Source organism: Populus alba, chromosome 3 (genome assembly GCF_005239225.2).
Source record: "Populus alba chromosome 3, ASM523922v2, whole genome shotgun sequence".
Taxonomy (NCBI): domain Eukaryota; kingdom Viridiplantae; phylum Streptophyta; class Magnoliopsida; order Malpighiales; family Salicaceae; genus Populus; species Populus alba.
This window is the reverse complement of record NC_133286.1, coordinates 5,789,267-5,816,068: the sequence shown is the minus strand read 5'-3', so window position 1 is coordinate 5,816,068 and position 26,802 is coordinate 5,789,267. Positions and strand designations below refer to the sequence as shown.

Below are 26,802 nucleotides of genomic sequence, written 5' to 3'. Positions count from 1 at the left end.
AGTATGGCCTGCTGAGAGGACCACTCCCTCTAATTTTTTTTCTTCCATCTGCCCATCCTAGCCAACGTGATTCTCATTTGTCAACACAAGTTGATAGTTTCCTATAATCCACACATCATGCTCATTCATCACTCCATTAACAACTAGCTTGCCCTAATTTTGCAAACAATTGTTGTTATGTGAGTGTAAAATCACCAATGTTTATAACCTCCATGGGCACTCTAAAGTCCCTTGACGGCAAAGGGTGGATTGTATAGCATGGCTCATTTGTTAAAACATCATTTGATAGGCTTTTCCTTTTGTCGATTATATATCTTCTACAAGTTTAAATACATCAATTAAAAAAAAAATCATTAAAAAAGAGAGGTGATGTTTTCGTGGTATTTTAATAACATAAAATTCAGTTTTAGTGAGGTGGACTCAAGTCTTAAAAAATTGCATTATTGGTAATAAAAAAGAGTCGTATTCCAGAAAAAAAATTATCTAGATTAAAAAGAAAAGAAAATTAGTACGGAGAAATATTAGTTTTTTTTCTTAAATCATATATAGCATGTGACCAATAAGGCTAGCATTGTTAAACTATTTCTCGAAGATATATTATGTAATTCATGTATTTTTTTTTATTTTTTTATTAATATGGGTGTTGAAGTTAACTTATGTGCACCTTTACTAATCTCATGAGCTCTAAAATTAACAGTTACGTAAACTTTCAATGACGTTAAAATTTGTAAAACTTGAACTAGTAATATATTAGGAGTGTGGTAGCGCTTGCTTTTCATTCCAAAACATATTAACATAATTTTTTTTAAAAAATAATTTTTAATATCAATACATTAAAATTATCTAAAAAATATTAAAAATATATTAATTTAAAATAAAAATAAAAAAATTTTAAAAATACTTTTAAAATATAAAAACAAACAACACCTAGATAACCCCGTAATATAGCACTAAATCAAACGAGATCTTCTTGAAATCTTGCCACAAGTTCCGATAAAGGTTAGAGGGGACTTGACGTTTGAAGGCAAACCAGTAAATCTTACGCTCATTTTTGCTTTTTAAATATTCGAGCTGAAGGACTTTACTTTTTCATGTCCATATTAACTACGGGAAGATCCTAATTCTTTTCTGGTTTATTTTATTTCATTTATGAGTGCATTTTATTCTTCAATTTTATATCAATACATATAGCTAAAGCTTCGTTATTTATATAGTCTATAATTTCTCCATAGGTTAATGCTTTATAAAGTATAAAATCATTACTGGTTTCTTATTATAGATTTTCTAGCTTTTTATGCAAACAATCAAGTAATCCAAAAATAAATTTTTTTTTTTTTTAAAAAGGTGATTATAACCGGTTCTAGTAAATATTTTGATAGAAATATATCTTCAAATTGTTAAAAATTTTGCATAGTTAGACATGTTAAATTTAATAATATTTATGAGGCTCCTTATTGAAATTGGGTTAGCTCTCCAATAAAATGTTTAGTTATTATAAATTGCTTGATTATTTTTTGTTTTTCCTATTCATCTTATTAATTGTATTTAGAGCTATATTTTTATCATTTGTTTTTAGATAATTATCCCCCGGTCTTCTAAGTTGACATATAATTCTTGATATTAAAAATGTATTTGAGAATGCGGTTAAAATTATATTTTTAAAAAATTATTTTTTTATTTTTTTAAATTTTTTTAATATATTGATAATAAAAATAACTTTTTAAAAATAAAATAAAATATTATTTTAATATATTTTTAAATAAAAACTATTTTAAACTATAAAATTATCATATTCTCAAAAATTTAATGATCACTCTAACCTCTAGCTAGATTTATATGATTTCGCGGTCATGATCATCTTTTATAAAGAATTTGCATGATTGATGCTCGCTCACTAAATTGGGTCCCATAATAAGCAACTTGTCCCATTTAAGACTTATCTTGTTATTGAACATCAAGAATACAAGGTCTCATAAATATCAGCTCTAGGTAATAGTGTTTTAGATCTTTGTTTTCTAATTTTATCAAGGAAAAACTACATTTATATTTGAATGCGATTTCACTTTCCCTTTATATTTGAAAAAACAAATTACATTTTATTTTTATATACCGAGTCAAAATTAACATGATTTAAATTTCAAAGAAAAGATGAAAATAACCTTTTATATAATACCCCCTCTAATGACCAAAATGACATATCAATCCATCTGAAAAATCTTCTCTTTGTAGCTTTAACTTGTGAAGAAAACTTATGAGGAACACTCATTATACCATTTTTCATCGCAGCCTAACATTAAAATTCTGAGCCTAGGACATTCATGCATACACACACGGGTTTTTTATCTATTTAGTATTGTTGTGTTACTTTTTAAAGTATTTTTTATATTAAAATAATATTTTTTTTATTTTTTAAAAATTATTTTTAAAATTAGTGCTTCAAAATAATTTAAAAACACCAAAAAAATATTAATTTAAAGTAAAAAAATAATTTGATTTTAAATTTTTTCAAAAACACTTTTTAGAACCCAAAAACAAATAAAAAATCAAGTATTTCTCTTGATAGATTTACAAATTATGGTTTCATATCTTCTAGCTTCCTTTATATCTAATACTTTATATATGTACATATTTACATTTTAAGTTTAAATCTTGAGTTTTATGTGTGATTGTGCTTGGATTTATATATTGTTTTTGGAATTTTTTTTTTATTTCATTTAGATTTGAACTTTATTGTTGTTATGTTGATGACGTGAAAGTATTATTTTTTTTTTGTTTTTTTATCTTATTTGCTTGGTTTTCCATAACATTTGTGAATTTTTTATTCTTAATTGATCATATATAATTATCATTGCTTTCAAATTTGTTTAATATCTTTAGATTCAAGTATAGTTTTTATTGTTAAACAATCTAAATTAAACAAAGAAAAATATAAAATTAAAATAGAATAGAGATTAGGGTTTCATTGACATTGCATGAGTACTATTTTATTTTGAAAAATAATGATGTTAATCTGAAATACAAGAAGATTATATATACATTCAAATAAAAATATTATTCTATTCTTAGCAAGTAAAATATATTTCTTAACACTTATTATTTCTTGAACATATAATTAAGTTATATTCATTTCAAAATCCTAGCTATAGTTTTTCATCAAGGAATATTATCAGACATAAGTAATTTATCCTTACAAACTAATGCTTGAATTATAATAACTTGGAGTTATTTTTATTTGGTGTAAAAGAATATGTTGAATACCTTGTACATTCAACTAAAAGAATATTTTATTTGGTGTCATATATATATAGTTTTTTTTTATTTCTTAATAATATGAATTGCTGACAAATATTTTAGTTCAAATAAATTGTCATGAATGGTTATCCTTTACAATTTTGATTTTAAATTTTAATAAAAATCAAATTTGAAGGAAAAGATAAGTTTGCTGGGGAATGAGAACTTTAGATGCTTTGGACTCCTGTATTTTACAGGGATACACGGATAAGAGAACAAAATAAAAAGGGAACCTGCAAAAACCAGGAACCCATCATCTTCCACATTTAAAAACCTGGAACCCTCGTCTTCCTCGTCACTGATATCTGCCAACTAAAACCGATGATCTCTCCTCTCACTGTCCACCGTAAACAGTACTACACACATGCACCAGCCACCAAAACCTGACCCAGCAGGTCCTCCACCACACCTCAACACGGTGTCCTCTCTCTTCTCCAGCCGAGAGCATCCCATGACAGTCCCTCATCTCTCCACTGTCAAATAAAAACCTAAACCACTGCAAACCCAACTCCAAAACATTCTGGGACGTTGAAAAGATTGAGAAGAGGGGTCAGCAGTTCGTATACTTGAGTGGCAGTTTGATTTTACAGAGGGAGGGTAACATTGTAGACCCGAGATTGGTGATTAAACACCAAGCCAATTCTCAAAGCAGCATAGCATGCCATTGCCCTTCTCTTACAAAAAAAAACCTTAGCCATTCGAGCAGCATCATCATCAAGACTTCAAAAAGGAAAAGGTTCAGTATCCCATCTGAACAAGAACATCCCTTACTATCATCAAAGGAAGCTAAAGCCAGGAGAAGAGGGAGGAGCGCATAAATTTTGCAATGAGCACTGGTTTCTTCCTAAAGCCAGCTGCTTGCTCCTGGTTGATTTGGGAAGAAAAGAGGTGTCGTAAAAAAGCTTAAGACATCAGTTATATCCCCTTTTTTTATGTTTATACCTCTCTTTTCATGTCTGTTGCATAAATTACCTTTCAAGATTGTAGATATATAACTCAACCTAGCATCTCCCTGGTTATTTAGTAATAAGAATTGAGAAGCGTAGAAACTGTAGGCTTGGATCTCTTAGGGGATGGCTCTATAGTATGACAGTCTTGATGTGTGGATGGAAGAGGTTCGACAGTAAACTCATGACAAGAAAGGAGATTTATACATGGCTGATTTAGAAATGGCTTCCGAAGGAGACAGAAGCATGCTAAGGTGTTAGCTTGCAAACCCTGCTCGAGGTTCGTGTGTTTTGGTTTTGAGCTGACTTTTATTAGCCTATCCTCCCCTCAGAGCATGATATAAATTTATAATAGTTTGGAGAGTCATTCTAATTGTTTTTTAAGGATTTTTTATTTAGAAATATATTAAAATAATAATTTTTTATTTTAAAAAAATATCTTTGATATCAATACATCAAAAAAATTTAAAAATATAAAATAAATTAATTTTAAATAAACAAAATAAATTTTTATAAAAATTTAAAATATAATTCCAAACACTTCCTTAGTTTTAAATGATCTTTGAGCTTAGGACATTCATGCATACACACACGGACTTCTGATCTATTTAGTGTTGTGTTACTTTTTAAAGTAATTTTTATATCAAAATAATATTTTTTTTATTTTTTAAAAAATTATTTTTAAAATTAGTGCTTTAAAAATAATTTTAAAAACACCAAAAAAAATATTAATTTAAAGTAAAAAAATAATTTTTTAAAATTTTTTTTTCAAAAAACACTTTTAAAACCCAAAAACAAATAAAAAGTCAAGTATTTTCTCTCGATAGATTTACAAATTATGGTTTCATATCTTCTAGCTTCCTTTATATCTAATACTTTATATATGTACATATTTACATTTAAGTTTAAATCTTGAGTTTTATGTGTGATTGTGCTTGGATTTATATATTTTTTCTGGAATTTTTTTTTATTTCATTTAGATTTGAACTTCATCTTTGTTATGTTGATGACGTGAAAGTATTATTTTTTTTTTTTTTTTATCTTATTTTGCTTGGTTTCCATAACATTTGTGAATTTTTTATTCTTAATTGATCATATATAATTAAGATTATTAATTAAAAAAAAAAAAAACAATGCAAGGCTGCATATATGAAGATTCTTATAAAAAAATCAATATTAAAAAATTTAATCTATATAAAATTAAGAAAAAGTCACAGATGAATTATACACACATTTTAAGAAATTAAACACACTCGATATCATTTAAAAATAATTACCGTCTAATTAAAATGTAAACCCAAAATTTATTTTAAAAAATACACACAAATAATGCATTATTTTTTTAAAAAATAAAAATTACAAAAACAACAACAACAATAATAATCAAGTTAGGTTGTTGGGCCTAGCAAACCAGGCCCAGAACCTAACCCAATAAAGCAATGGCCTGCACACTAACCTTTATTGTAACAAACCTTGATTTTTCTACATTCTTTTTCGTAATATATTGAAAATTTTCAGGTAATTTTTTTTGTTTGATATACAGGTTCCACCAAAATTTCCATCAAAATTTCGACAGAGTCTCCCATATACTGGTAGGTCCCAAATTATCGACATATACCCTGTTTACACTTCTAATATCTCACATCTCATAACTCAAAATCACGACCCAATCATCCTAGGTCTCAACCCAACTCATTCTAATCAACACAACACATCTTATTCAATAACATCATATAATGTAGTTCAAATAAAAGATTCAATTTCAACTATAAACATGCATGGTCAAAAAGGTACTAAGAGTTTCAACCATTAGATTAAAGACATACATTCAAATTTACGGATTTATATTACATCTCAAGTTTTAGAAGATAAGTCTTTTAATTTACAATTAATTTACATGGTCAAAAGCAAAAGATAACTAAACTAGTATTACCCTTGACGCGACCCTGATAAACCTGAAAATAGAGATTAACATGTACACATAAATATAAAAGATAGTAATAAGCAATAACAATGGCAGACAATAATCTCTATGAAATTTCTTAGTTTTGGCAAGAACATATTTCATTACACTATCATTTGTCTAATCCCCACAGCTTCCCCTGTACCACCAGAGATTCAATTTTTATCAACAATACAACCAACATCACATCTTCATTTAATTCTCATTCAACCAGTATTCTCAAACCAATCACAAGGAATTTTCTTTAAGATCTCATACTCTTACTCATTTTCATGTTTATATTCATTCTTATAATTTTGTTATCAAAACTATCACTCAACAGCAAATTCCAAGCAAAGATTAAAAATTATCCAATTCTAATCAATTTAGCTTAACCAACTCAGAACACTATCTAGTGTCTTAATCCTAACTAAAGTTGTAAAACTCAGTTTTGGGCGTGATTTACCCCTATGAAAGGCTAAAACATGGAAATAAACTTTTATGAAGAAACCAACTCCAAATTATTTTGTTTTAAGACTCAAAATCAACAATCATAATAGCCCCTCCTTTATAGCTAAAATTTTGGACAACGAGGATTTTCATTCCTTGGAAATCCTTTTCAACTTCCAACTTATTTTCATTACAAAAACAACATCATCCAAGATCATTTGGCATCATTAAATCACAAATTCAAACCAATTATAAAGCAAAATATTCAAATAATTTCCCTACCTCTACAATATAGCAAAGATTAGACCAAAAATAAGGAAACTCATTTCTTTTGGGATTTCTCCTAATATTATTATTAATACAACAAAATGATGAACTATTCATTTTCTTTCTCTCTCTCCTCATGTGATTAAACATATGCGGCAAACCTTAACAATTAATATTCTTAGATCATTATCACAACAACAATTTCACCCTACTAGTTGAAATCCATGACAATCTTCATTAACTAATCAATTTGCCAAAAATACTTATGGCTAGCTTTAAATATGTTTTATTTTCCATATTTCTTTCATTTCAATTTCTTCATGGTTCCACCCCATTTATATCCACACATCCAACAAGTTAGCTTTGTATTCGATCAACATGTTCATATAGCAATGTTCCTTATAATTCTTACACAATAATTATGCTTCCTCTCATATAAAGAATACAAATTAATCTATGATAATACTAATAACAAGAACATATTTTACCATTAAATGATAGTGCAATGAAAAAGGGTATGACTGAAGGTGCAAGCACCGATTAAACTCAGTGACGTTATTTTGAAACGATAATAAGCTCGATAAATAAATAAAGGTGGAAATCCTAAAATGAATACATTTTAAAATAATAAAATGACCGTAAAGGTTTAGAAGGATAATTGATATGATTTTTGTTTGTGAAGATTGAATAAGAAAAATCTAGATTGTTTATGAAAAGTCATGAACTGAACAAGTTTATATTAGGAAGCAGAATTCTCAATCCAATCGTAGGATCGGGATGAAATTTTGTATGAAGTCTATTGATATGTATTCCTACCTTGGTTAAATATCTCATCCCAATTGGAGTTTGGTAAAGACTAACGATTTAAGCAGAAATAAACCAGATAGTTTATATGAAAAAGAAAATAAAATACATAAAGGCATGAATGAGGGACAAAATTGTAATTATGGAAAAAAGTGCCTATAAAACTGCAAAGGCCACCAGTTAAAAAAAGAAGAAGAAGAAGAAGAGAAAAGCGGATAGAGAGAGCTGCAGATTTTGGAGTAAAACCAATAATACTCCGGTGGCCATATCTCAGGACTCCACCGTTGGATCATGCTAAATTTTGGATATGTTGTTCTTATTACACTTATCTACTAACTGACCGGAGGGATTGGAAGGAACACCCTCCATTTGACAGAAATCATCATCGGAAAGTTCCTGAAAAACAAAATAAGAAATGCACCTGCAGGGCAGTTTAGTCGCCGGCCGATTTCTCTCTCTTCCACCGTTGGATCATGCTCATTATTGGATATGTGGTGAGCCTATATGTGTTCTTCATTCTGAACGGTGGAGATCGGAAAATCATTCTCCGGAAAGGTTTTGTGCATGTTGAACAGTAGCTCGTCCATTTTCAGGTAAGCTCGGTTTTATGCAGATCTAGGGAGACCTAACCGTTGGATCATTATGATTTTGAGATATAGTATGCAAAACGCTATGATAGGTAGTCTGACCGTTGGGTTTAGAGCAAAAATCATAATTTGATGACTTACTTTTGAATTATTGCTTTTGGCAAAATGTAGCAAGCTTGATTAAATACATGTTTTGATGAAATTAGAATTGTGTGAGTGTATGTTTTATGGAAGATGTAATGGTCAAATATGTTCTTGTTATTAGTATTATTATAGATTAATTGTGTATTCTTTATATGAGGGTAAATTTAATTATTGTGTAAGAATTATAAGGAACATTGTTATATGAACATGTTGATTGAAAAAAAGCTAACTTGTTGGTTGTGTGGATATAAATAGGGTGGAACCATGAAGAAATTGAAATGAAAGAAATATGGAAAATAAAACATATTTAAAGCTAGCCATAAGTATTTTTGGCAAATTGATTAGTTAATAAAGATTGTTATGGATTCCAACTAGTAGGGTGAAATTGTTGTTGTGATAAAGATATAAGAATATTAATTGTTAAGGTTTCCCGCATATGTTTAATCACACGAGGAGAGAGCGGAAGAAAATGAATAATTCATATGTTCTAATTTCATCAAAACATGTATTTAATCAAGCTTGCTACATTTTGCCAAAACTAGCAATAGATTCAAAAGGCAATAAGTCATCAAATTCTGATTATTGCTCTAAACCCAACGGTCAGACTACCTATCATAGAGTTGTGCATACTATATCTCCAAATCATAATGATCCAACGGTTATATCTCCCTAGATCTGCATAAAACCGAGCTTACCTGAAAATGGACGAGCTACTGTTCAACATGCACGAAACCTTTTTGAAGAATAATTTTCCGATCTCCACCGTTCAGAATGAAGGAACCATCTAGCCGCACCACACATCCAAGAATTAGCATGATCCAACGGTGTAAGAGAGAGAAATCAGCCGGCGACCAAACTACCCTGCAGGTGCATTTTTTTTTCCGGAAATTTCCGATGATGATTTCTGTCAAATGGAGGGTGTTCCTACCAATCCCTCCGTTCAGTTAGTAGATATGTGTAATAAGAACAACATATCCAAAACTTAGCATGATCCAACGGTGGAGTCCTGAGATATGGCCACCGGAGTATTATTGGTTTTACTCCAAAATCTGCAGCTCTCTCTATTCGCTTCTCTTTTTTTTTTTTTTTTTTAATTGGTGGCCTTTGCAGTTTTATACGCACCTTTTTCATAATTACAATTTTGTCCCTCATTCATGCCTTTATGTATTTTATTTTATTTTTCATGTAAACTATCTGGTTTATTTCTGTTTAAATCGTTAGTCTTTACCAAACTTCAATTGGGATGAGATATTTAACCAAGGTAAGAAAACATATTAATAAACTTCATGCAAAATTTCATCTCGATCCTATGACTGGATTGAGAATTTTGCTTCCTAATATAAACTTGTTCAGTTCATGACTTTTTCTAAACAATCTATATTTTTCTTGTTCAATCTTCACAAAAATCATATCAATTATCCTTCTAAACCTTTATGATCATTTTATTATTTTGAAATGTATTTATTTTAGGATTTTCACCTTTATTTATTTATCGGGCTTATTACCGTTTCAAAATAACGTCATTGAGTTTAATCGGTGCTTGCACCTTCAGTCCTACCCTTTTTCATTGCACTATCATTTATTATAATGTATTCTTTATTACCTCACTTATTTCCTAAAAATACTTTGTTATTTTTCTCATTATTTTATCCATCAAAACAAGTTACCAATTTCTCTATCCTTATGAATTCTAAACCAAAATTCATTTTATAGAGGTCATCTCTTCCATTATATATCATTATTTATCTATTATTTTTAATCTTGGTTTTCATCACTCATCGAAATATTACCACTTTCAATCTTAGGTTTACATGAGGGTTTACACATTTACATATTTAAATTATAACTTTCCAGGGTTTTCAAATTTATTTTTCAAAAAAAGTTGAATGGGGCACACGACGCATTCATCCACCCCAAGCATATAATAAAAGAGGATGTGTCATCTGCGTAACCACAATGCCAGGAAAAACAAGATCTTTTGTTTTTTACCTAAAAATTCATTTTGACCTAGAACACCTAGAAAACATCCTAGATACATTTTAAAACCAATCCATGCCCACAAAAAAACCCAACAAACTACTCCAAAACCCGAAATCCACCTAAAATAAAAACTCTTCCGAGTTCAAATCTGTTTTTTAGGTGTTTTTAAGGTAACAAAACATCTAAACATAACTTCCCTTATTATATGAAATATTTTGACATAAAAATTAACTATTTTTGTGCCTGGAATATTCCTTAACGACTACTTTCTTTTTCTAAACTGGAATTTGGCGACATTCTTTCTCTCCTCCCAACAAAAAAAATCTGAAATAAAAAAGGAAAATGAAGTTAACTATCAAAATATATTTTCTTATAATTAAGGGACTGAGTCATTTAATATCTAAAAAAATAAAGAATTAAAATGAATATGGTAATGAAAGTTTTAACTCACCTCCTATGTTACTCGAGATTTTTACTTCAGTACCCTACCTTTTAATTTAACTCTTTATCCTAAAAAATATTTAATTAGAGGTTATTTTGGTCTAAAATAATCAAATCACGTAAAAAAAAATTTCAAGGATCAAAGTAAAAATTATAAATGTTTCAATTTATGATGTATTATAAGAAAATGCAGATAATTCTAAAAATCAATCTCTTTTAGTACATTGTATAATATAACTGTGATAATTTTTTTCAAAAATAATTATTTAAAAAATGTAGTAAATATTTTTTATTATTTTTAATATTAACAAATTAAAATTATAAAAAGAACTTACTTTTAAAACTCACCCAACGCAGTTAAAAAGAACCATAACAAACGTTGCCGTGGGTGGCTCCTAGAGAGAGAGAGAGAGAGAGAGAGAGAGGGCAGAGGAAGGCGGGAAAGAAAAAGAAGAGGAGAGAGGAGGAGGAGAGGGAGAGGAGAGAAGAGAAGGAGAAATCGGGAATGGGGGTGAACGAGAGATACACACAATGGAAGACTCTGGTCCCTGTCCTCTACGATTGGCTCGCTAATCACAACCTCGTCTGGCCCTCTCTTTCTTGCCGGTCTCTCTCTCCTTTCTCTTGTTTTAGGGTTTGAACTTTATTTTATTTTTTCTTTATTCATGCTACGTAATAAAATAATTGTAAAAGCAAAATCATTTTCTTCGATTCCTATTACATTGCCGAGAAAATTGAGTGTGACATTTTCGGGGATTGTATTTGGGTTTAGATATGTTAATGAGGGTTGCCGGATGGCAGAGCAAGAAAAAGAGTGTCAAGCTCCTTAGCCCTCTCGGCGAGAATTGCTTCTCTAGGACTGGACTTGCTATCTTATTTTTCTTTCTTCTGAGAAGCTAGTTTAGGGAGAGCCAATGGAGATGATAAAATGAGGGTGATAGCGTGTTCCCTTATCCTAAAGTTTTTTTTTTTTGGAGGGTTATATCACAATAGGGTAGCTAATCCTGGTCTTCTGCCTGCTGGCAGGGAGGGAAATGAAATTCTTTGTTTATTAAGAAATGCTGCCAGGGACTCTTTCACGAGCAGGGGACCTCTGTATAGTTCATGTAGATTGACATGCTCTAATGCATGAGCATTTTTTGTAGAAATAGTTTTAATTTTCAAATGCAAGGTGATTAATCCTTTACCTGACTTGTTTTTAACTGACAGATGGGGTCCACAGCTTGAGCAAGCTACTTACAAGAATCGTCAGCGCTTGTACCTCTCTGAACAGGCAAGATTGCTAATGTTATTGAAGTTGCCAAATGCCTGAGATTCATCATTTTACGTATTCGGCATAGTAATGTTGTATGTGAGCTTGTCCATGTTGATGTATTCTGTTCATGGATTGTTGATTTGTTCCACTATCTTTTATTCAGACAGATGGCAGTGTTCCAAATACTCTGGTCATTGCTAACTGTGAAGTTGTTAAACCAAGGGTTGCAGCTGCAGAACACATATCACAGGTGATGTCTTTATGATTTGTTATTTTCATTGTTCCTTTTACTTATAATTTTTACCCCTTCATCCTTTTCTTTTTACTGATTGTATGCGTTATTGGTTGGTTGCTTGATCTTTCAGTTCAATGAGGAAGCGCGCTCTCCCTTTGTAAAGAAGTATAAAACTATTATACACCCTGGCGAGGTACCTATCCTGTCTTAGTAGTTTCTTTTACTTACCCATCTCCTTGTTGCATGACTTATCAATTTGAAAGAGGAACTAAGTTCTATAAATTGTGAACGCTAGAAAAGGTATACTGGTCGCAGGATTTGTAATTTGCACCTAATGTTTCCAAGGGTTATTCATCAGTGTGAAACTTGGATTCATGTGATTTTGGGAAATGATACGCTTCACTTTCCTGAGAAAGAAATGATCCCAGAGAGGAAGAAGTTTTAAAAGCCTCATATGAAAATTTAATTTAATTTGAAAGGGTAGATCCTTTTAATTAAAAAATCCATTTAGTTTCATTAGCTCTAGTTTGAAGTGCAGAAATCACAGTTGAAAGTGTAGCTTGCTTATAGCTTGGTTGCCTAAACATCTGCATATTTATTATTGAATTACTGTGATAAGAAAATATTCAAACGTTTGAGCACAGTTGAGATATATGATGCTCCACAAGTACATTTGCTTTATTGAGTGAAAACTTGAAAAATATCTCATCTTTGTTATTATAACTTCTGTTGTGAATTGCTCAATTCATGGAGCCTTGTGTTAAGTAAAACTGTCGTAGCATGATGAATCCTTTCATGAATGGGTTGATAGAGGGAGGTACATTCCACAAGGTGCCTGGGATTTATTTAGGATGAACAAGAATTACAATATTTCATGACTTTAATACTGATAATTACAGGTTAATGACAGAATAGCTTGTTGCTTTTGTTAAGGAGGAAAAGGAAAGATTCTTATGCTGTAGATATAACCAAATATGAAGGGGACTTTGCAGCTTAGGCTACAAACATGTCACTGATGTGTTTATTTGTTGTCTCCCTAATACTTTTCTCTTCTCTTTCTATTATTTCTTCACCCCATGCTTCTCCTTTTTCTCCCTTTATATGGTTCTCAGGATTTCTCATTTTTGATATCTGAAAGAATTATTTGGAAGGCATTTAAGGTGTTCCAATGAATTACCTTACTGGTTTTTTTTTTTTAATTCATTGGGGTAATTATTTTACTTTTTGAGATAGAATCCTCCAACTTTACTTTTCTGTTCCTCGGTCTTCAATATTGCTTGGAAATAATATTTTGTATTTTTTGTTTGGAAAATATTGCTTATATGAGATGTTAATCAGCTAACATAATCTTCAAAGTTGTTCCCCATCTTTCAATGGAAGTATAGTGGAGGATACTTCATTAATCCTCAAATTTTGTATTTCTGTTTTTTGTTTTTCCAGGTGAACAGAATCAGGGAACTCCCACAGAACACCAACATTGTGGCTACACACACCGATAGTCCTGATGTAATCATTTAGTTACCTTTCAAATAAAAAAAAATTCAAGAGTTTTAGGCATTTAGTTACCGCTCAAATAAAAAAAACATTGATAGTCTTAATTGCACAGTTTTTCCAATTTAAATTGTCTGTATCTTCGAGCAGGTTCTCATTTGGGATGTTGATTCTCAACCTAATCGTCATGCTGTCCTGGGAGCTACAGAGTCTTGTCCAGATCTGGTTATTCCTGGCCCAGTGATTTTTTCTTTTTTTTAATCCTTTTATAACTCTATACTAGTTAAATATATTAAATAATTGTCACAATCCTTTTATAACCATTTTCTATGACATTTGTTACAGCATGCGTATTCCAGACTATACACGGTCAATTAGAAAATTAATTTTTGTAATTGTATTTATCATTGGCACAATTCTCTGACAACCATGAAGAGTTCGTTGATTTTCAGGAAAGTTTTGTTGTTCTTTTTAATTAAGGCACTTGTTTAATGAGATACATCGTCTTGCAGATATTGACTGGCCATAAAGACGATGCAGAATTCGCTCTTGCTATGTGTCCAACTGAGCCCTTTGTGCTCTCTGGAGGTTGGAATTTAGTTTTAGTTTTTTTTTTTTCTTTCAGTTCATTAGATTCTCGAACAAAATCATTAATTAAGCAATGTACTCATTTTTCACATATCATAACTATGGTTGTGTGAATTCAATTTCATAAAGAAATTAAACTTTTCTAAACTAGTGTTGATATGCAACCCACTTTTCCTGTTGTGTTTTTTGTTGTTTGTTGGCAACTGCATTAATTAGAGTTCTCATAATCTTTTCTGTTGGGGAAAATTTTTGTTGCAGGTAAGGACAAGTTGGTGGTTTTGTGGAGTATTCAGGACCATATTTCAACTTTGGCAGCAGAGCCAGGGCTGTCAAAGTCTCCTGGATCTGGTGGCTTCCCTAATAAATCTGCCTCTAAGGCAGGTGGAGGTAATGACAAGCGTACCAAGAGTCCTTCCATTGGACCACGGGATGTCTACCAAGGGCATACAGATACTGTTGAAGATGTTCAATTTTGCCCATCAAGGTAGGTCCTGTAATCTTAATCAAATGTGTTTAGTCAAGCAATCATGCATTTTTCACTTGTGAATTATTATCTGCCATTTAGCAGGCACTTTCTTCAGATATCGATAGTTATTCTCTTTTCCATTTTTCAAGAAAAAAGAATTTCTACCAGTGTAACACTGAGGTTTTCTTTGAACTTTTATTCTTTATGGTTTGCTCTCATTTTATCTATTTCCTTGAGTAGTGCACAGGAGTTCTGCAGTGTGGGTGATGATTCTTGCCTTGTATTATGGGATGCAAGAGCTGGCTGTACTCCAGTTGTCAAGGTTACATTTCTTCTTTCCACGCTCTGGTTTCATTCTTTTCCCTTTGCACACTAGACTTTCCTAGCTATGGGTAGGCGAGCAAGAAAAATTGTGGATTGAATTTACTTGGCTGGCAAAGTAACAGTCAGAAAACATCCTGCTGTGCATTGTCAATGCATGAACAACAAATGTGGTTTCTATCACACTGGGATATCATTGTTTATGTGAATGGTAATTTAGCATGGGTAGGAAGCCAATGTGACTTTGATTCCCTGCAATTATGTTTTTGGTAAACAGAGCTGAATATGTCATCCTTCATGTAACAATTTTGCATTCCTAGTTGATTTATTTATGAGAGTTTTGTTGTTATTTGGCAGGTTGAGAAAGCTCACAATGCTGATCTTCATTGTGTTGATTGGAATCCTCATGATGTGAATCTCATTCTGACAGGGTACTTATATAATCTATCCTTATGCATGTTTTTTCTTTCTCATGAGACTGACAGTATCGAATCTGTATTGATGCTTCTGCCATAGTTTGGGTTAAAATTACATTTATTTATTTATTCCTTTTCTTTTCATTTCTTTGTAACTGTATTTCACTTGTGATGAACTTTGGCCTGTGTCTTGGATCATGTTGCCCTTACTTTAGGTCTGCTGATAATTCTGTTCACATGTTTGATCGTCGGAACCTCAATCTTGGAGGGGTAGGAGCACCTGTTCATAAGTTTGAGGGTCATAATGCTGCGGTCCTCTGTGTACAGGTCTGAAAATTATTCTGTCTCTTGGCTCAACTTCTCATTGTTTCTATCTATCTCAGTACAAACTTTATTTATTTTTGGTTATTTCTAACAAAGCAATTGTTTCCAGTGGTCTCCAGATAAATCGTCTGTCTTTGGCACTTCTGCAGAGGATGGCATTCTAAATATATGGGATTACGAAAAGGTTTCAAGGCTATGCTTTGATCTTTCTGTGTGTGTGTGTTTCTACAAAAAACCATAAAATAAGGTGGTTTGATCTTTCTGTGTGAGTGTGTGTTTCTACAGAAACCATAAAATAAGGTGGAAAAAAAACAACACCATGAGGGAAACTCAATCAAATGTACAAGGGATGATCTGTGAAATGGTTTGGCGTGGTGTATTTTCTGCCAATGGGTTAAAAAATGATGAATGATGCTGTTCCGTTTATGGGATTGGTCACAATTAATGGATTGGGATGTTATGACAATGATGATGACGGTACCATTAGAATTGTTCAAAGTGGCACTTTTCTGCTAAATTCTTGAGTCTGGGGAGGTCTTTAGGCAATATGTTGTTTTGTGTGCTAAGTAATTCTTTAGAAACTGTTCGTGTTACTTTGAAGCGACAAGATTGAGGATGGGACTCCTTTCTAGGGCTATGTATTTTTCTTTAAAAAAAAAAAAAAAAGAGTTCCACTTTTTGCAAAATGCATTAAACATTTATACCACATTATAGGATAATATTGAGGCCTTTTAAATGTTTCATCGGAGCAAGTAGACTGGAGTGTGGCATGCTCAAATTAATTTTTTCTATTGTCATGTTAGCATTCTAGAATGTAAGAATGCCAGCACATCCATTACTATCTGCTTTACTAGATTGGTGTTTCCATCCTAATGCACCTTCTGAAACTGGTTTGGGGCCTTGATGTTTAGCCCTGTAATTTTTTAATTTTGATTATCTTTTTGAACTTGCATGTTTCTAACGAAGTTTGTTTTTTTGTTTTTTCTTTTTTCTTTTTCAGATTGGTAAAAAACAAGACTCTACTGGACTGAAAGTGCCAACTGCTCCTCCCGGATTATTTTTCCGGCATGCTGGCCATCGGTATGGAGCCTATCCTGCGTTTCTATTTGTGCTTTTCCATGCATGGAAATTGCAATAATTGCTCATAGTTGAACTTTTATGCTTAATCAATTTGAAGATGATCCTTAGAACAATTATTTTTTGATGCTTATGGATCTATTTGAAGGTTGGGGATTGATGATTTTGCCCCCGAAATGCTTCCTTTAATGAGGCTTTCACAGAGTAACTGCTAGACCATGTACTTGTGTAGGGATAAGGTTGTTGACTTCCACTGGAATGCATCTGATCCATGGACAATTGTCAGTGTGTCTGACGATGGTGAAAGTACAGGAGGAGGCGGCACTCTACAGGTGAGAGAATTTTCTTGATATTATAATGTCTTTACTGTAATTCATGCCGGTGGTTTTAAGTCAGTCCATGTCATGTTTCTCTAGTGAGATTAGTTGCAAGACTATAAATGGAGTCTAGCAGCAGCTAGCTACTTGCTTCCTGCAGAACTTATTTATCAAGAACAGCTTTCTACAAGATAAAAACAATGAAATCAGATTGAAGAATGTACACCTTGCCCGGGTGGAGAGAGACCCAATTGAATGCTGTCGTGTTCATTATCTGAGACATTTTAATTTTGATGCAGATATGGCGAATGATTGATTTGATTCACAGGGCCGAGGAGGATGTCTTGGTTGAGCTTGAGAATTTCAAATCTCACATTCTCGCATGTGAAAGAAGTTAGGTCTGCTAGTTTTTTTCCTGAACAGTGTTAATCAAAGACTCGTATTAACATAGCCTCTCCTTCACCCTCGTCTTGGTTAGTGTAGTTCATTTACTGGGAGATCTCCTGGAGAACTTTAGATGTTTTTGAAGGTGGGCATTGGCTACTGTACAAGTTATTGACTAGCACCCTTGTGCAGGCTCTTTTGTGTTTGGTTTCATGGGATTCGAAGGCCAAAAAGAAGCCCCCCTCTATGAACACTTTTTTTTTTAAAAAAAAAAATTAATTTTTCATGATTAAAGGAGATTTTGGAACTGCTCCCTTAGACTTTAGTTGCGTTGTCGGCTTGCAAAATGATTAGATTAGATGCTTGTAATTTCCAAACTTTGTATTTTGATAATTAATTTTCATTTTTATTAAATTTCTGAACTTGAAATAATTAGAATATAAAAAGCAGAAATAAATCCAGAAAGGGTGGCCAGTCTTTTTATTTGATTGGATTTTGAAATCTTAGACGCAGAGAATGATTAGAAATGTTATTGCATCCGTGTTTTATAAAAATTTAATATATTGATTTTAAAAATTAAAAAAAAATTATTTTAATATATTTTGATATAAAAAATATTTTAAAAAGTAATGGTAATGATAATAAGGCTATAAAAAATTATTTTTAGAATTTGTTTTTCTTTTACTCTCGTGATTTTAAGGTAAAAACAAGTTAGATTTTAAGTGTTTAGATGAAAAAGTCCATCAATTTTTTAATCGTTAGAGGTGCTAAAAAATTATTTCAGAAAATGACATGTAATCTGTTAGTTTTTTTAATTTTAAGATCCGGCACGTGAGCTAATCTTTTCATTGTGCAAGTCGACTGCGCAACTAAACTAGATTTTAGGACTCCCTTTACCCTTTCTCTTTTTATGATTTTAATTTTTATTTAATTGCTTTACTTTTTTAACAATTTAAAATAAAATATTTTGAAATAAAATAATTACCATGACATTTTAATAACCATCTAATAATATTAATTTTTTTTAAATAAGATTATAATTTCTTATAATAATAGTTGATAAATGGTTTTGCGTTGTGCTGTGGGTCGGGCTATTTTTTTCTAAACATAAAAATAACCTCCATGTTAAACTTGGGATTTAAAATTAGAGAATTGGGTTATTGAGTTGATCAGGCTTAATAACCTCAGCTAATCTAATAATAGTTAAAAAAAAAAAAAAAAGACAATAGCAACAAATAAATTGAATTAATAAAAAAGTTGATAGCCAGGATATAAAAAAAAGTGACAACAGAAAAAGACTAGTCGACTCATTAAATCTGTGACTCGAAACATGAGATTGGAATAACCCCAGAGAAAAAAAATAAAAATAACAAAGACTAATTCGTAACCAATCAAATGTTAGAAAACATAATTAAAAAAAATACGCGAAAAAAATAAAAGTTAATTAAAGCTAACCTTCTAAACTTGTGACCCGTTTATGAGGCCGGAAATATTTTATAGAAGACAAACCTGAAAAAACTCATGAAGCAAAATCCTCAATAAACTAAATTTCAAGTGATGAAATAAAAAAATAAATTAATTAAAAAACACAATCAAAGGAAGGATGACTATTTTTTTTTGTTAAATTTTTTGAAAATTCGTTGATTTTATTTCCTAAATCTTTATAAAAAAATATATAATTTTAACATTATTGCAGAATAAAAAAAAAAATCAGTTGATTCAGGTAACCCTTGTTAACTTACTTGACTAGTGACCCAGGAACTGCTTGGGGTCTACCCCCGGGCTGGGTCTAAAAATCATGATCAAAAGAATGAACACCCGATTTCTTTGTTAAATTCTTTTGATTTTTTTTTTAAAACCCCGTCTTAAAACCCATTGATTTTTTTTTTTGTAAAATGTTTACCAACATAATGTCATTTTTTCATATTTTAAAAAAAAAAAGTTGCTTGGGTAATCCTAGCTAACCCACCCAACCTGTGACCCAGGACTTGTTCATGGTCGACTTTCGGGTCGGGTTTAAAAACCATAATTAAAAAAATAAGGATGCAACTTCTTTGTAAAAAAAATTTAAAACTCATTGAATGTTTTTTTAGGTCAAATCGATTCGGGTAACCTTGACTAACCCACTCGATTTGTGACCCAGGACTTACTCGGAGTCGACCCTTCGGTCAGGTTTAAAAACTAAAATTATAAAAATATAGATCAAATGTGGCATTAAAATCAAACAATGGAGGATGAATCTGGGAAAAAAACTAAATTAAGAAAATAAATAAAACCAAAAGAAATTATAATGAAAAGAATGGGAACCAAATTAAAAAAAAAAAAACAAAAATCAAGTATGAAATTGAAAAGAAAATCAATTAGAAGAAGGGTGAAAAAAAAAGTAAATATCAATTAAAAGAAAGAAGACTAAATCTAACATATAGAAATAAAATAAAATAAAATAATAAAGAATGAAATTAAAATAAAAATATTAAAAGAATTTAAAACAAATACAGAACAATAAAAACTATAAGGACCACAATTAAAATAATACAAAAGTTAGGACATTTTTGAACTTTGGGTGGGTGGAGGAAAGAGAAAAGAAGATGGAGAAGAAGAAATTCAACCGCTGCCTAACAACGACCCTTATAACAACATACGCTGATAAGGAAGAAGCGATGCCCCGTGACACTTTGTTTGAGATGGCGGTTGGGTATTTTGGATATCAGAGGTGTCACATGCCGCCAAAATGGTGTGGACAACTTCTACATACTAGCACGTTCTTTATCATGTGCCAACAATTTTATTTATTTATTTAGTAATATCAAAACACTCTTGACCCCATACAAAATTTACAAAAAAACTAAAGTTCAAAAGACGTTGCTACCCCTAAAGACAAAAACATTTGTTTTAAAATCCAATTTTATTCTGGTAATCTCCATGTGCTCAAGAAAATAAAAAACTCAAAAAGCTCCTCCCAAAACAAATCAAAATTCTGCTTCCAAATGGTATCTAGAACTTTATACTATGCAATAAATAGAGTAAAATACACACACACACACCACCCCTCACCAATTCTACAATATCAAATATATTCCTAGCAAAAGTCTAAAAATATCTCTAAAGCTAGACTTTGTGTTTCTTTCTTTCAGGGACAATTTAGTAAATTCACTATGTAAATCCATAATGAATTATAAGAAAAGTTACAGTAAAAGGCTGTTTTCTTTAAGTATTTTGTTAATTAGAAATTGTTTGATAAGTTATTAATTTATGACTATTTTGAGATAGTAGAATTTATTGTAAGAAATACTTGAAAAAATCACTCGTTTAATATCTTTTATTGTGTGTGTAATATTTAATGGGTTTTTAATTTTTTTGCCTCCACTGCTTATAATAACTTTCATGAACTTAACATTTTTTTTACTTTCTTTGCTGAATGGCTTCCAGTTTAATTATAATATTTTCTTTTTTTTTTCTACTTAAAAAAGATCACTTAGATTTTTTTTTTCAATTTAAACTTGACATATTTATCTTTTTATACTTGTCCTAATAATCATTATATTTTTTTTTATTCTCATTCTTCTGCATTTTTTTTAGTTTTTCTTTTTTCTCTTTATATTTTTTTTGAAAAAAAATATTATTTTTTATTCTTTGCTCTTGAAATATTTATCACTTTGTACTTGATCTATTTATATCATTTTTTTTTATTCTTTTGTAATTTTTATTTTTTTGTTTGCACCATCTTCTGAAAAATTATTATACAAAGATTAAAAGGAAATGGTGTTTCCTTGTAGCATTGTAACATTGTTTTATTTTTCTACTACATTAAAAATTAACTTGAGATCTTACACGTTTTTATTAACATATGATATTCACTTTAGTTTATTATATGCAAGCATTACATTTTAATTCATAATTATTTTTTTGACCTGATAACAAAAAATATGTTAATAAAACATATATATGTATTATTTTATGTTAGATGAAAAAAAATACTTGATCCACAACAAGACGAGTTGAATAGATGCATTAACATATCTGTTTTGTATTTATTGACATAAATAATTCTCGATTTATTTAATTAAATACATGTATAAACTTTTCAATTTACAATTAATAATTTTTTTTTTGTAGGAAAACACATTAGAAAAGCTTGTATATTTATTTTATTTTACAAAAAAAAAGCAATCCAACCCACAGCAAGTACAAGGTCAAATAACTAGAATACTTATATACTAAAACAACCAAGAATCATTATGGAGCTTTTTTTTTTCAATTCAACCCCCTATTTTTTTTTTCTATTTCCCCTCCATTTTTTTTTAATTTTATTTTTTTTATTTCAATTTCATCATCAAATATTTTTTTAATAGTCATCCAAAATTTCTTTGAAATAATCAAGTTGACTAAATCATATTAAAGAAATTTTATACAGTTTAATTTTAAACTCCAGCTAAGCAAGAAGTCAGGTGAAAAGTTTTTTTCTTGTCAATTTTTTTTTTTAAAAATTTTATTCATATATTTTTTTATTGGTTGACGAAGTTATATTTGAAGATGTTAAGTTAAATATATCATGAGGACAACTTCCAAGAAAAATTACTTGTAAACATGAGCTAGACATGCACTTAGGATAAAAGGGGCTTTTATTATGTCAATTTTATTATTATTTTTTTAAATTTATTTTATTAGTTGGCTGAGATGTTTTTTAATTAATTAAGTTAACTAAATTATATTAGAATAACTTTTACATGATTTAATTTAAAGCATGTATTAAATAAAAATTTAAATTAAAAAATCTCAAGTTTAATTCACTAAATTAGATTTAATAAAAATATTAAATATTTTTTCACAACTTGAATATTTTCCGATAAATTCTTTTTTTTTTAGAGCTGTGCTGGCCTATATATATGCGCGCAAAAGTAAAATGAAAAAACCAAGAAAGCCCTTTTCTTTGTTCTTTATTACTATTACTGCAGAGGGAGTCTATTGCCACTGTAAAAAACCTCTGTCATCTCCCTTTCTCCCTTTATTTCCTCTCCTCAATCGAGAACAGTAACCTTTTTCTCAAGAAGAAGATGGAGACGATGGGTGGTCGGATCTCTGCAACTTTCATCTTGGCTTTCCTATTCATCTCCTCCGCACACTCTTTCTACTTGCCTGGTGTGGCTCCTCGTGACTTTCAAAAGGTTCGTTTATCTGTTTTCCTCTTTCTTATTCATTAGTTACATCTCTGTTTTTCTTCTAGTCATAATGGAACTGGATCTACGCTGACCCTTTTCTATTTCGTGTTTGATCTAATACTTTTTTATGTTCTTTTTTTTTTTTTTTTTTATCCCTTTCCTTTTTGGGTTCTTCTAGATCTGTCACTGTTTTCTCTTTTTGGGGTCAAATCCTGGGTTTGTTTTGTGTTTTGCTTATCGAGGCTTAGGATACGATGGGTTATTTTGATTTGCTATTTTCAAAGTTTGCATTTAAGATGACCAAGTGAATTTACACGAAACGATGAATATATGGATATTTTAAGTGGTGTGAATGTGAATGGATTGGGTGCAGTTTTCTTATTTCTTTTAGAAATTTTGTTATGATTCTTAAATGATTTGTTCCTTCTTTTTTAATTTATTATTTTAGACTTATTATACCTTACTGTTTGTGTGACATTTGCACTCTTTCTGAATAGGATAACATCCTTTCTGTCAAAGTGAACAAATTATCATCGACAAAAACACAACTTCCATATGACTACTACTACTTGAACTACTGTAAGCCTAAGAAGATTGAGAACAACGCAGAAAATTTGGGGGAAGTTCTTCGAGGAGACCGCATTGAGAATTCAGTATATACTGTAAGCATTTATTTATTATTCTTTCATTATTTTATTCACTTGTTTTCGGTTGACAATTGAACCTGCTGAATTACTGTTTTCCTCATTGCCTTGGTTATTAATTAATGAATCATACTCCAGTTTAAAATGATGAATGAGAAGTTATGCAAAGTGGCCTGTCGTCTAAAGAAACTTGATGCTGAATCTGCAAAGAATTTCAAGGAAAAAATTGACGATGAATATCGTGTTAACATGTAAGTTGAAGATGATTTCTTACAGACTCACCTGTTGGTCTATGTATGCTGCATCAGCTCTATGGATGCTAATCTCATAGATTTTGAAATAGGTTTTTCTTTGTACTGATAGCTTGGAAATGGATGTGTAGGATTTTAGATAATCTTCCAGTTGCTGTTCTTAGACAAAGGAGGGATGGGAGTCAATCAACAACTTACGAGCATGGTTTCCGTGTTGGGTTCAAAGGAAATTATGCTGGGGTATGTTTCAGGAAGCATTTTCAAGCATCAAAGCATGGGCATATTTGTGTCTATATTGATTGAAGATTTTTTGTTTGCAGAGCAAAGAGGAGAAGTATTTTATCAACAACCACTTGAGCTTTAGAGTTATGTACCACAAGGATCCTGAGACAGATTCTTCTCGCATTGTTGGGTTTGAGGTTACTCCAAACAGGTTTTCTACCATCTTCTTTTTGATTGTTAAGTTCACTTTTGTATTGGTTACTGGTGAAGGAAAAAAAAGATGAGCATGTGTGTTCGCTGCAAGCAAGTCCTAGTTTCCAAAGGATTTAGCTGTTATTGCTCCTGCTGGCAATGCAGCTTGATCTCTTATTATTTTCTAATTCAATACCATAAAGTTCCTTAAAAGAGTTTCTGTACTGGATCAAATTCACTTTAATGATCGCTCCTAGCATTATTTGTATATCTCTTTGATGCTGTGGCTATTAAATTTTGATAAAGTAAGCTCTCTGTGTTTCCATTTAGATAAAAATTTTAAACACAGAGCTCTCAATTCCCGTTGTTATAGAATCACTTTGGGATAGTAATATATTTAACTTACCGTTTCATTCTTTGTATGTTTGACACTTGCAAACAGTGTGAATCATGAATACAAGGAGTGGGATGATAATGATCCTCAATTGACAACTTGCAACAAGGACACCAAAATGTTAATTCAAGGCAGCACTGTTCCACAAGAAGTGGATGTAGGAAAGGAAATTGTGTTCACATATGATGTTACCTTCAAGGTTTTTCTTAATAAACTCTTCTTCTCCTTGCCTGAGCTGCTTCATTTGTCCTGTACATTTTCTCACTTCTTTATTCTCTTCATCCCCCTTATTTCTCTTAGGAAAGTGAAATTAAATGGGCATCTCGTTGGGATACGTACCTCCTCATGAATGATGATCAGATTCACTGGTTTTCCATCATTAACTCACTGATGATTGTCCTCTTCCTTTCCGGTATGGTGGCCATGATAATGATGAGAACTCTATATAGAGATATTGCAAACTACAATCAGTTGGAAACTCAAGATGAGGCACAAGAGGAAACTGGGTGGAAACTTGTCCATGGAGATGTATTCAGGGCACCAATCAACTCTGGTTTACTTTGTGTGTATGCAGGTACAGGTGTACAGATCTTTGGAATGACACTTGTGACAATGATATTTGCTTTGCTGGGTTTCCTATCTCCTTCCAACAGAGGTGGTCTTATGACTGCCATGGTTCTCTTGTGGGTCTTCATGGGCTTATTTGCTGGTTACTCATCAGCACGTTTGCACAAAATGTTCAAAGGCACGGATTGGAAGAGAAATACTCTTAAAACTGCGTTTATGTTTCCGGGTATTCTTTTTGCAATCTTCTTTGTTCTGAATGCCCTCATTTGGGGGGAGAAATCTTCAGGGGCAGTGCCTTTCGGGACGATGTTTGCTCTTGTTTGCTTATGGTTTGGTATATCTGTCCCCTTGGTCTTTGTCGGTAGTTATTTAGGTTTCAAAAAGCCAGCTATTGAAGATCCTGTGAAAACAAACAAAATTCCCAGGCAAGTCCCTGAGCAGGCATGGTACATGAAACCAGTTTTCTCTATACTTATTGGAGGCATTCTTCCATTTGGTGCTGTTTTCATCGAGCTCTTCTTCATTTTGACATCGATATGGCTCAATCAGTTCTATTACATCTTTGGCTTCCTCTTCATAGTATTTGTTATCCTTCTGATCACCTGTGCAGAAATAACAGTTGTGCTTTGCTACTTCCAGTTATGTAGTGAAGACTACCACTGGTGGTGGAGGTCTTATCTGACTGCTGGCTCCTCTGCTCTGTACCTCTTCCTGTACTCAATTTTCTACTTCTTCACCAAGTTGGAGATTACAAAGTTTGTTTCTGGTGTTCTCTACTTCGGGTACATGATAATTATCTCATATGCTTTCTTTGTTTTGACGGGAACAATTGGTTTCTATGCTTGCTTCTGGTTTGTCCAGAAGATCTACGCCTCTGTCAAAATTGACTGATCTGCAGAAGAGTAAAATGAAGACTGAAAATTCCCTAGGTTCTTTTGCAAGATGCACGGATTTGCAGCTAGTGAATTTTTTTGGTTAATTGTCAAAGTGGAAGCTTTATTGTGCTGATGGTAGATAGAGTAGCGCTTGAGATGTTACTTTGTTTACACTGGTGTCTGATGTTTTATGAAGTGATCTTGGAAGTCTTGAATCTTGATATGTCCATCGTATCCAACGTGACCAACCAAATCATATAAATCTTAGCTCTTCAATGCTTTAGTTGCCTAGTTTCTTCTTGTTTGTGTGTGGGATACTTTCTCCAATGTCTTTAGAGATATTTCGTTGAGAATTTATACAAAGATTTGTGATGGATAGTGGAATCGGACGGCGTCCCTATTTTACTTGAAAATAAATTCCAACAGGAGCTCTGACCCTTTATTCAGTTCATTGATTTATTCTATTCTGAATACAATTGGAGATGTTCTGTTTTGAATCCTGACTCATTGATGCATGTGTTCGAATCCATGCCTTGATTCTAACAAATAAAACGAAAAACAAATGGATGCTTTGCTAGCCACAATCAATTGAAGAAACAAGAACGATTCAGCTCCCTGTCTGTTTTCCGTCCGGAAGCCCGCTAAGGGATATTGTAGTCGGAGAGCTTGGCTAAAACACCTCCTGTTTTTCGCCGCATTATATTTAATTTAGAAACCTCCCGTGCCTGAAATATAAACACTGTGCACTCACTCTAAGTTTACTATTGGAAT

At 31.5% G+C, this 26,802-nt stretch overlaps 2 protein-coding genes across 3 annotated transcripts; both read left to right on the top strand.

The window, feature by feature from the left end:
- The first annotated feature begins 11,262 nt into the window (after positions 1-11,262).
- Positions 11,263-18,159, top strand: LOC118031001 (WD-40 repeat-containing protein MSI4). 2 transcript variants are annotated; one of them, XM_035035282.2, is made up of 15 exons: positions 11,263-11,459; positions 12,063-12,126; positions 12,272-12,358; positions 12,474-12,536; positions 13,784-13,849; positions 13,985-14,059; positions 14,347-14,422; positions 14,681-14,906; positions 15,129-15,210; positions 15,567-15,640; positions 15,841-15,952; positions 16,059-16,166; positions 16,950-17,029; positions 17,259-17,358; positions 17,643-18,159. In XM_035035282.2, exons 1-15 carry the CDS (start codon positions 11,359-11,361, stop codon positions 17,739-17,741), a joined length of 1,413 nt encoding a protein of 470 aa, XP_034891173.1. In that variant the 5' UTR covers positions 11,263-11,358; the 3' UTR covers positions 17,742-18,159. The 2 variants fall into 2 exon arrangements, with proteins under 2 accessions (XP_034891173.1, XP_034891174.1); XM_035035283.2 differs by having other exon boundaries at positions 11,264-11,459; positions 16,059-16,133.
- A 4,509-nt stretch (positions 18,160-22,668) lies between these two features.
- Positions 22,669-26,480, top strand: LOC118031000 (transmembrane 9 superfamily member 7). Its single transcript, XM_035035280.2, has 7 exons — positions 22,669-22,892; positions 23,384-23,548; positions 23,669-23,781; positions 23,913-24,021; positions 24,102-24,214; positions 24,638-24,788; positions 24,890-26,480. The coding sequence occupies exons 1-7, from the start codon at positions 22,782-22,784 to the stop codon at positions 26,045-26,047; spliced, it is 1,920 nt and encodes a 639-aa protein (XP_034891171.1). The 5' UTR covers positions 22,669-22,781; the 3' UTR covers positions 26,048-26,480.
- Positions 26,481-26,802: the final 322 nt, after the last annotated feature.

Bases quoted from the DNA above. Each gene is read 5' to 3' on its own strand.
- LOC118031000 (XM_035035280.2), top strand. From the start codon at position 22,782: ATGGAGACGATGGGTGGTCGGATCTCTGCAACTTTCATCTTGGCTTTC. The intron at 23,782-23,912 runs GTAAGTTGAAGA...ATGGATGTGTAG, and splicing joins GATGAATATCGTGTTAACAT to GATTTTAGATAATCTTCCAG. The intron at 24,215-24,637 runs GTTTTCTACCAT...ACTTGCAAACAG, and splicing joins TTTGAGGTTACTCCAAACAG to TGTGAATCATGAATACAAGG.
- LOC118031001 (XM_035035282.2), top strand. From the start codon at position 11,359: ATGGGGGTGAACGAGAGATACACACAATGGAAGACTCTGGTCCCTGTC. The intron at 12,127-12,271 runs GCAAGATTGCTA...TCTTTTATTCAG, and splicing joins GCTTGTACCTCTCTGAACAG to ACAGATGGCAGTGTTCCAAA. The intron at 14,060-14,346 runs GTTATTCCTGGC...ATCGTCTTGCAG, and splicing joins CAGAGTCTTGTCCAGATCTG to ATATTGACTGGCCATAAAGA.